At 36.9% G+C, this 11542-nt stretch overlaps 1 protein-coding gene across 1 annotated transcript; it reads right to left on the bottom strand.

Annotated features, from left to right (window-relative positions):
- Positions 1-5601: 5601 nt before the first annotated feature.
- Positions 5602-11042, bottom strand: LOC107197809 (transmembrane protein 100). The gene is made up of 2 exons (XM_022674029.2): positions 10754-11042; positions 5602-7651 (listed from the first exon to the last, which is right to left on the bottom strand). Exon 2 carries the CDS (start codon positions 6192-6194, stop codon positions 5766-5768), a length of 429 nt encoding a protein of 142 aa, XP_022529750.1. The 5' UTR covers positions 6195-7651; positions 10754-11042; the 3' UTR covers positions 5602-5765.
- Positions 11043-11542: the final 500 nt, after the last annotated feature.

Below are 11542 nucleotides of genomic sequence, written 5' to 3'. Positions count from 1 at the left end.
AGGTGAAGTCTGAACTTCCTCATGCTGAATGCTGAAGTGTACTTTGGTTTAGGGTTGTGGGAAATCACTGCTCTGATATGCAGGCCTGCAATTACATCACATACTGAAAATAGTGTACTATCTACATTCATATGAAAAAGTTTGGGCACCCCTATTAATCTTAATCATTTTTAGTTCTAAATATTTGGGTGTTTGCAACAGCCATTTCAGTTTAATATATCTAATAACTGATGGACACAGTAATATTTATGCTTTTGCATACCTCAGGCGACTCTGTTTGTGGCGTGCTTGCAGAAATGGCTTCGTTAAATCTCTGAGACGACTTTTTGTATCCTTCCCCTGAAAAACTATGTTGAACAATCTTTGTTTTTAGATCATTTGAGAGTTTTGATGAGCCCATGATGCCACTCTTCAGAGGAGATTCAACTTGCAATTGGCCACCTTAAATACCTTTTCTCATGATTGGATACACCTGGCTATGAGGTTCAAAGCTCAATGAGGTTACCAAACCAATTTTGTACTTCAGTAAGTCAGTAAAAAGTAGTTTGAAGTATTCAAATCAATAAAATGATAAGGGTGCCCATACTTTTGCACCGGTAAAATTTTGGTTTAATGCAAATGGCACATTTTCTGTTAGAAATAAACTAATTAATACAATACAATACAGTACAATAAACTAATAAATAATAACTAATCTATTACTACTATCTATCTATTACTACAGACCTCCAAACTTCATGTGACCTTCAGAGTCACTGGACTCTAGAGCAGTGGAGTTGTGTTCTCTGGAGTGATGAATCACGCTTCTTCATCTGGTAATCTGATGGATCTGGATTTGGCAGTTGCCAGGAGAACTTGTCACACTGTATTTTGCCATGTGCAAAGTTTGGTAGAGGGGGGATTATGGTATAGGGTTGTTTTCCATTTTAGTCAGTTAGCTCCAGTAAAATGAACTCTTAATGCTTAAGCATACCAAGCGATTTTGGATTATTTCATGCTCTCAACATGCTCCCAAATTGGAGACGGCTATTTTACACCGGTAGTTTGTTTCTCTGGTCCGAATCAGTTGATGAATTTGTTTGCTTGGAGTGTTTCCCTCCTTGTGTTGGTTTGGTTTGACACCGGCACAAACCTAAACGCACCAAAATGCTCACCCATAAACCACGTGAGCATGTTGTCTTCCTTGATTGGTCAGAGCTGTCTGGTGCGGAAGCAAGAAAGTAAATACAGAAATAAGGTTCTATGTTTCAGAATAGCGTGTATAGTTGTGCAGTGTAAAGCTGATAGAACACTTAATACAAAAAAAATTTTGCGGCAGCGCTTTTTAATACAGCCTGTGTTTTAGAGGGTAAGTACTGTGTACCTACACACTAAGAATGGTAAAACACTGTACACTACATAATACAGCCCACAGCTCCCTGTTGTTTCTGAGTGTTTACTGAGTAAGTACTGTGTATTTATAGAGTAACAACAGTAAAAATCAGGTGAGGTGTGCGTTTATTAACCATTAATATAAAACCTTGTTGTTTCTGTATATTAATGATTACATTTTCTTAAAATTTCAGCATTCCTGATTGTGCTATTGAAGATATATCAATATCATTATATTTTAGTCTTGACTTACAAACTATACAATTTCTTCCTGCTCCACCCTGACTGTTTTTAGCTGCTCCACCCTTAACAGTTTTAAAAGCATAAATCAAATTCTCATCTTTTTCAAACTCATGAAATTATTAGAATTATAAATCCCTGGAGTGTCACTGTAATAAAGCCTTCATAACTGCCATGAACAAAGGGCAAAATGATTATATATTATTTTATATGAAAATTGTAGGTTCTCCGGTGCTTTATTGGTACCTAAATTTAAGTATTTTGTATTTACTGATTCATAGAGAACAGTTACACCATAAGTGTTGGAAAAGTACAAGGTAGGTTTCAGAAAGTTATCTAGTTGTTACACCCTTGTTCCTGGTTGTACTCTATTTCGACCTACAGTTAAAGTACCTGTAGGACTCTGTAAGTATTTTGAATGTACTGGTTCATCCAGAGATTAGAGAGTATTATAAAGCGTTACCAGCAGCATCAGAGACATAGCTATTGTAGTTACATGGCTAATATATCAGGATAAACTGCACCTGAACAGCCGTTTAGCTCAAATGAAAGGAGTATGTTCGAAAGTCGGGTCAGATTGTGACAGGCCCTCTGTAATTTGCTTGGAACTGGACTGAGAACATCTCCTCTCGCAGGCCTCGGTGAGATTGTTCTGGTCCACACCTGAGTGTCATTACTAATTTCACACCTGCAGAACCAAACTGCACCAAGAGTGCAAACAAATCAGAGTCTGTTGTAACAGGATCAGATAGTGCTGGTGTGAAAACGGCCTAAAAACGGGTCTGTATATAGTATGTGAAAATGTTCCTTCCATCAAGTTCTGAGTTTTTAAATTTTCCATGAAATGGTAAAATCTATTTCCTGTTCAACATTAATTAATATTAACGTTCAATTTCAGCTCAAAATTACATTTTAAATGCTACATCAAAAATTCTCAAGAATGGCCTTAAAATTTGCATTTACCTTTAAATTTTAGATGCCATTTTTTTCTGTGCAATCAGTCATGCTGGAATCAGTCAGCAGATGGAGACATATCATTCAGCATTACCTTTATAGCAGCAGATTATTTCACAGTTCTTTATAAAGTCTGTGTTACAGTTTAAACTTCTTTTTAGCCTGATTTAAGAGTTCTTTTAATTATTATACAGTTTATATTATATTGTTTTGTGTTTTGTTAATTTCCTGTTCTTTAGGATGTATAAATATTTTACTTACAGTGGTGTAAAAAGTATTTGCCCCTTCATGATTTATTTATTTTTATTTTCATATACATAAAACAAAACATAATTTCAAAATTGGGTTCTGGCATAATTTATTTGCATAAAAGGTTTCCCCCTAAGCCTAACTTATCAACAGTGTGTAGTCTTATCCAACATGTATATCACTGTAAGTACTTATAAGTTGTTATGCAAGTTTATGGAAATTATTATAACAGACAATCATTATATATGCCATATAATGCATTATACATGCATTCATGATGCATTATGAATACAGTATTTATAGGAAGTGGTTTTTATATTAAAATTGATTTAAAACTATAAGATTGATTTTTGTAGCATAAAAAACAAAGATATTTTTTATAATAAAATGCCGTCTAAAAATGTACAGCTATAAAATAATCTGTACAAATACTGCAAATAATGTTATAACCATTGTTAAATACAGTATACTGCATTCTGTTCAGTACTGCATTCTGTTATTCTTATCCTATTCTTATTTACAAAAAAAAAATAAAAAACACACAAGTGTGTTTACTGTTGTGCTACACAGGAAATGCCAAATTCTTTTCCCTCTGCTCACAGGAAATGCAGCAAATTATTTCCTGTAAGTCTGTCCAGTTAGCAGCTCAAAGAAACAACTTTGTAACGTGATAAACCTGGGCTTTAAAACAAAAACTAATACTAAAATATAATTATATTCTTTAGTTCTTTGACGATAATGCTAACATTAACGTTAATTAAAATGATTTTATATATATATAACTATTATATATATATGAACTATTAAAAAAAAAAAAAAATATATATATATATATATATATATATATATATATATATATATATATATATATATATATATATATATTTTTTTTTTTTTTTAATAGTTCAACAACACATATTCAACAAGCATAAACATTATTCTTGGACACAAACCTTTATCACATGTGGGCACACAGCACTGCCCTGCACATCATCATAAAGTCCTAACAGGGTGGAATAAAACGGGGTTGAATGTAAAGGGGTTGAGTGTAACAGTGTTGAATGTGATGGGGTTGAATGTAATGATGTTAATGTAGCAGGGTTGAATGTAGCAGGGTTAAATGTAGCAGGGTTGAATGTAATGGTGTTGAATGTAGCAGGGTTGACTGTAGCAGGGTTGAATGTGATGGGGTTGAATGTAGCAGGGTTGAATGTAATGGTGTTGAATGTAGCAGGATTGAATGTGATGGGGTTAAATGTAATGGTGTTGAATGTAGCAGGGTTGAATGTAATGGTGTTGAATGTAGCAGGGTTGAATGTAGCAGGGCTGAATGTGATGGGGTTGAATGTAATGGTGTTGAACGTAGCAGGATTGAATGTGATGGGGTTAAATTTAATGGTGTTGAATGTAGCAGGATTGAATGTGATAGGTTAAATTTAATGGTGTTGAATATAGCAGGATTGAATGTGATGGGGTTAAATGTAATGGTGTTGAATGTAGCAGGATTTAATGTGATGGGGTTAAATGTAATGGCGTTGAATGTAGCAGGCTTGAATGTGATGGGGTTAAATGTAATGTTGTTGAATGTAGCAGGATTTAATGTGATGGGGTTAAATGTAATGGTGTTGAATATAGCAGGATTGAATGTGATGGGGTTAAATGTAATGGTGTTGAATGTAGCAGGATTGAATGTGATGGGGTTAAATGTAATGGTGTTGAATGTAGCAGGATTTAATGTGATGGGGTTAAATGTAATGGTGTTGAATATAGCAGGATTTAATGTGATGGGGTTAAATGTAATGGTGTTGAATATAGCAGGATTGAATGTGATGGGGTTAAATGTAATGGTGTTGAATGTAGCAGGATTTAATGTGATGGGGTTAAATGTAATGGTGTTGAATGTAGCAGGATTTAATGTGATGGGGTTGAATGTAGCAGGGTTGAATGTAGCAGGTTTGAATGTAGCAGGGTTGAATGTAGCAGGGTTGAATGTGATGGGGTTGAATGTAGCAGGGTTGAATGTAGCAGGATTGAATGTGATGGTGTTGAATGTAGCAGGCTTGAATGTAGCAGGGTTGATTGTGATGGGGTTAAATGTAATGGTGTTGAATGTAGCAGGATTTAATGTGATGGGGTTGAATGTGATGGGGTTGAATGTAGCAGGGATTGAGTGTGGTGTGGTTAAGTGTGAGATGGTTAAATGTGACGGGGTTGAGTGTGACGGGGTTGGATATGATGGGTTGGATGTGATGGGGTTAAGTGTAACAGGTTTGAGTGTGAGGGGTTTGAATGTGACAAGATTAAATGAAACGGGATTAAGTGTGACAGGGTATAATGTGATGGAGTTGATTGATTGTGAGAGGGTTGAATGTAATGGAGTTAAGTGTGGTGTGGTTGAGTGTGAAATGATTGAATGTGACAGAGTTAAATGTGACTGGGTTAAAGGTAACGGGGTTGCGTGTAAAGGGGTTGAATGTGATGGGGTTGAATGTAGCAGGGTTAAATGTAACCAGGTTAAGTGTGACAGGGTTTAATATGACAGGGTTGAGTGGGACAGATTGACTGTGATGGGGTTGAGTGTGACGGGGTTGATTGTAAGAGGGTTTAAGTATGGTGTAGTTGAGTGTGCAATGGTTGGATGTGACAGGGTTGAGTGCGATGGGGTTGAGTGGGACAGGGTTTTATTTATGGTAAACTAAATGCTGTGACGGGATAAAAGTAAAACTGTGAGTGAGTGTGTGTTGAAAATGCGATTTCATATAAAACTCTGCTATGTTTGGAGAAAAAATATACGTTTAATAAAAACGGACAAATATACAGTTTACAATAGCAGCAACAATATAAATTAAAAGTTTAATATCAATTCTATTAAGTGATGAGTATAAAATGCATTTTGTGGTTCTCATTAACTTAAAATCTTTAAAGTAAATTTGTGGGAACCTGATCTTTTTTTACACAGTCACCGTTTTTATGACGTTCATTCCTTCCTCAGACACCAACACAACCTTTCCTTCTTCTCTCGATCTCCTTATTCTTCTCCTCTTCTTCATCAGCAGCCTGAACCCGAACACCCCCAGCACAAAACCCGAGCTCACCGCCAGAACCACCAAACCCAAAACCAGCAGCAGGGAGTGGTCTCCACCCTTCTGCACGGAGTAATCCCACAGCCCCACACAGACCATACTCAGCCCAATCAGAGTGCCCCAGAACCCGAACGCCAGGATACAGGAGCCCCACGACATCTCCGTGCCCCCGGTAATCACGGTCACGCCCGCCACCGAGACCACCCTGCTGGGGAAGGTGACCGTCTCAGACCTGGGGTCAAACGTCACTGTGGGGGTAGCGGGGTCAGGCAGGGCTGAGGGATCCAGGATTTCCATAATCACTTATAGTCTTTTGGACGCCTTTTAGATGACTCGTTTAGTCTTAGTCGTCCCAAAAGTCTCTTAGAGGCTTTGATTATCAGATATTTTGATGCCTTTATCAGGTTCAGTAGTTCCAAATGTTTCTTAGATGTCTCTAATACCAAACATATTTCAGATGTCTTGGCAAGTTTTATAGGTATAAACAAGGTACAGTGATCCCAGAAGTCTTTTAGATTGCTTGATTAGGTTCAGTAGTCCTAAACAGCTTTAATACTACTTGATTACAGATGTCTCTTAGATGTTTTGATTATCAGATATTTAGATGCCTTTATCAGGTTCAGTAGTTCCAAATGTTTGTTAGATGTCTTGAATAACAAACATATCTTGGATGTCTTTATAGGTTTAAACAACTCCTGGGTGACTTGATTAGATTTAGTGGTCCAAACGTCTTTTTAAAGGTTTGATTAGGTACAGTGATCCCAGAAAACGTTTAGATTGCTTGACAAAGGATCAGTAGCCCTAAACAGCTCTAATATTAACTGATTACCAACGTCTCTTAGATGTTTTGGCTTGTTTTATAGGTCTAAACAACAACTAGGTGACTTAATTAGGTTTAGTGGTCCAAACGTCTTTTTGAAGGTTTGATTGGGTACAGTGATCCCAGAAAACGTTTAGATTGCTTGACAAGGTTCAGTAGCCCTAAGCAGCTCTAATATTACTTGAGTACGAACGTCTCTTAGATGTTTTGGCTGGTTTTGTAGGTCTAAACAACACCTAGGTGAATTGATTAGGGTCAGTGGTCCCAAACGTTTTTAGATAGCCTGACTTTTTTCAGTGGTCCCAAACATCTTTTATATGTCTTGGACTCTGTCTAAACAACACCTCAATAACTGGATTAGGTTTAGTGGTCTAAACGTATTTTCAATGGCTTGATTAGGTACTGTGATCCCAGAAGTCTTTTAGATTGCTTGACAAGGATCAGTAGCCCTAAGCAGCTCTAATATTACTTGATTACGAATGTCTCTTAGATGTTTTGGCTTGTTATGTAGGTCTAAACATCACCTGTTTGATTAGATTGTTTGATTGTCAGTGGTCCCAAATGTTTTTTTTTAGATAGCTTGACTTTTTTCAGTTGTCCCAAACATCTCTTATATGTCTTGGCTTGTTTTTATAGCTTTGGTTCAGTGGTCTTAAATGTCTTCAACATTACTTGATTACCATAAGTCACTTAGATGATTACTTTTGTAGGTTTTGATTAGGTTAGATGTTGCAATCGTCTCCTAGAAGATTTGGAGGAGATTCGCTGTCTTGTAGTGAGGAAACTCCCAGTCCGGGTTGATTCCAGATGCAGAGTGATGCAGATGGACAGTTGATCTTAATTCTGCCTGCTGTCTTCTTTCAGGTCCAGCTTGGATTTTCTCTTGGTACTGGTTTGATTAACTTCGGATATGTGCGTCTATTTTCCCAAAAGCCTGGATAGGTATGGAAGGGAAAAGTTAGGTAAGTAAGGATACGGTCTAAAAGATGGAACTTCAGATAAGTGCAGATAACCCACATTTAATATATGATATATTACTTATTGGCTGGATGTAGCACATTTTTTAGCTGAGGCTGTAATGACCTGGATTTTTATTCACTCATAGGATTTTGTTCTCATTAAAAAAAATACTAATTTTGATGGTGGTATACAAAATCAACAAAATTACACACAATTACATGGCTTCCACTGTCCGCTATGGGTGTTGCTATGATGTTGCTAGGCGCTTGCTATGGTGTCTGTGGAGGTTGCTAAGCGGTTGCTAGGTGGTTGCTAAGGTGTTGCTATCGTGTCTGTGGTGGTTGCTATGGGGTTGCTAGGTGGTTGCTAAGGCATTGCTATGGTATCTGTAGTGGTTGCTAAGATGTTGCTAAGCAGTTGCTAGGTGGTTGCTGAGGTGTTGCTAGGTGATTGGTAAGGCTAATGCTGGGCCCTCGACAAAGTTGATAAAACAGTTGTTTACAGATATCTTATGTTATGTGTTTAAATCTTGACAATCAATCTTTTTTATTTTAAACTATCATTTTGACTAGTCAAAAAGCATCATATTTACTTAGCACTAACACATCTTGGCCAGCTTAGCTTGATTTAGCATAGCTTAGCTTAGCCGCTGGGTTCTGTGAAGTTGTGCTGCTTGGTGACGTGCATTCACACACCCACAGTTTTTAAAAGGTTTGCATTCAATTCTGTTTTTTCACTGGGGATTTATTTACAGGTCTAGCAGTGCGCACTGCAAAGCATACAGCCCCCAAAACACAAGTGTATTTGGAATTTAAAGGAGAACTCTGGTTTAAAATGGACTTTTGCTGTAGTAAAACATGATAAAAAGTACTTACCTTTGATGAATAGCACCCCTCCGTTCTCCCACAGTGTTCTGAGATCCAGAAATTTTAACAGTTTGTTCAAACACTCTTCAGACTGAGTGACACGGGTCATAATTTGCCCAGATAAATCACTTTTTCCACCATTATCCAGCTCAAAGTAGCTCCAAACCTCCTTGCTAGAACCCAGAGAGCCCTGACATTTAAAATGAGGCATTAATTACTTAAAAAGTGCACAAGAACCTTATTAAAAACCACTGTTTACATCCCATAACGCTAGCTTTACCTCAGTGCGCCGCCATTACTGAACTGAAAATAACATAGGCATATATATATATATACATAGACTCTGCGTAGCATAGCAGCTTGCGTCAGAAGGCAGGTTGTGCGCAGTCTATGTATATATATGTCTAAGTTATTTTCAGTTCAGTAATGGCGGCGCACAGAGCTGAAGCTGTGGTTTTTAATAAGCTTCTTGTGCACTTTTTAAGTAATTATTGCCTCATTTTAAATGTCAGGGCTCTCCGGATTGTAGCAAAGAGGTGTGGAGCTATTTTGAGCTGGATAATGGTGGAAAAAGGGATTTATCAGGGCAAATTATGCCCCGTGTTGCCCAGTCTGAAGGGTGTTTGAACAAACTGTTAAAATTTCTAGATCTTGGAACACTGTGGGAGAGTGGAAGTGTGCTATTCATCAAAGGTAAGAACTTTTTTAGCATGTTTTACTACACCAAAAGTCCATTTTACAATCGGGCGAGTTCTTCTTTAACGATGTATTGGATAAACTTTCGTCTGATGGAATACAGTTTGAACCTGTTCTCAGACTCTAAACTCTAAACTATCTAAACTTCTATACTGCTACATGCTACACCCATTGCAATACAGGTGCTATTACAGTTCTTTAAGCAGTTCAGTAGAAGAAAAAAATGTTTACTTTTTTTGTAAAAGAAATCACCTTATATTTGGTAAAAAGCAAATGTGGGCAATTCATTTTCTCAAGAGGCCACATAGTGGTTGTGAAAAGGCCAGGGAACTCTTGCTCTTTCTTTCATAAGGCGGGCCTGATGAAAGCCAGTTTCATCATAACATTTTGTTGGTCTATTTGACTGCACTTGAGGATACTTTTTCAGAGTTCTTGAAATGTTTCGGATTAACTGACCTTCATTTCTTAAAAGTAGTTTTTCCTTTATTTAGTTGAGTAGTTTTTTGCCATAATATGGATTCGAACATTAATCAAACAGAGCTATTCACTGTATTTCACCAACTCTACCACACAAGATGTGAAAAAGTTGTCATCTAAGCAAGAGGTGCTACTTTGAAGAATCTAAAATATAAATAAAACATATTCTGGTGGAACATATTCTGGTTTGTTTAACACTTTTTAATTTACTTTATAATTTCAATTGTTTTTCTTCATATATTGGATTTCTAAATGTCTATACATTAAATTTCTTCTTCTTATTAAAATCTTTACATTGGTCTCATGAAACTAGATATAAAAACCCAGAGGGTTAAGTATAGAGATTTAGAAGTACATGAACAAAAATGATAGTAAAACATATTTTGAATACATTTTTTTTTAAGATGAGATATATCACTTGGTTAATTAGTGTGAGAAGATTACCAGTTCAAGCTGTGGTCAAATGGAGTTGTTTTATGAAGCCTAATTGCAATGGAGATTAAACGCTAGAACATTTTTATTAGAATGCCCTAAATTAAATATAGTCTGGGGCAATCGTAATGAAATAATAAAAAAATAACTTGTAATAAACATGAAAACATTAGCATTTGGATTATTAGATGATTCTTTATCTCAAATAGAACGAAATACAAATTATAGAAGACAAGATGTAAAATAACTACAGATCAACTTTTTGTATCAAGTGAATGAGTTGTGAAAAGAACTGATGCACTAAGATGCACTATAAAATGAATAAAGGACACTTATGGACAATTTTGAAATTTCATGGAGAATATATATATATATATATATATATGTATATTATGTGTGTTGAATTGATACCATTTGCTGTATATTGTTGAATTTATTAAATAAAAATGTTTTTAATAAAAAAGTAAAGAACATAGACTAGAATATAGACTTCTTTAACTTTTTTTTAACTTTTTCAGTTTACAAAATTCATAAATCTACGATAAATTACACTAAAATCTTAATGTAAAGAACAAAAATAACAGAAACAGTAATGCTTCACTTACCTCCTCTCACAAATATAAACCAGCGATTTCACAGTTCATCTGAAGAAGGAAGGTGATATGTTCCTCTACGCTCCTCTACAGATGTGTCAGAAATCAGGCTGTAAGAGAAGCAGAGTGGCCCTGAGAGCTGCAGCAGTGCTTCATGGTCAGCCGTTACACTGACAGCTGTAATGTGCACTGGATGAAAATGACCCAAAATGTCCCAAAATCCCCCAAAAATCTCTCTGAAAAAAGCTCTCTGAAGGATACCTGCTCTCAGCGGGAGGAAGTGCAGACTGGGGCTGCAGGGTCCGGAGCCGTGGCCCTTTATTTGGCACGTCCCCACCTGCAGATGTGCTGGTGTCGGCGCAGGGCCAGCCTGATGTTATTATTTTCCTTATCATTTGTTTGTTTCCACCATTTTTTTTTGCGTCCTGAAGGAAAGCCGCGTCTGTCATTAAGCTTCATTATGAGCCATTACCTCCTATTTATCTAACCCACTCCCTTCCTCTGCTCCCTCCATCCCTCGCTCGCCCCTCTCACCCTCCCGCACTCAGGACTCGGGACAGGGTGGGTTTTTGAGGGGACGCATTGTTTTCTGGGCTGAAAGCTAAAGAGAGAGAGAGAGAGTGTTTGTGTATGTGTCTTTAAGCAGAAATTTCCCTCCTCGCTCGGCTCTGTTGGTGTTTCTCTTGTGTGCTTATCCTGTTTCTGTTCGCCTGATTTGTCTTGTCAGGACAAAAGCAGTCTTTGAGTCATTGTACGAAACGCCTGTCTGTGTGGCTAACATTTAGGGAGACAAAATAATCT

Source organism: Astyanax mexicanus, chromosome 6, assembly GCF_023375975.1.
Source record: "Astyanax mexicanus isolate ESR-SI-001 chromosome 6, AstMex3_surface, whole genome shotgun sequence".
NCBI classification, from domain to species: Eukaryota; Metazoa; Chordata; class Actinopteri; order Characiformes; family Acestrorhamphidae; genus Astyanax; species Astyanax mexicanus.
Note: the sequence above shows the minus strand (reverse complement) of the source record. Positions and strands in the feature narration are given on the sequence as shown.

Excerpts from the sequence above, each read along its gene's own strand:
- LOC107197809 (XM_022674029.2), bottom strand. The coding sequence starts at position 6,194 with ATGGAAATCCTGGATCCCTCAGCCCTGCCTGACCCCGCTACCCCCACA.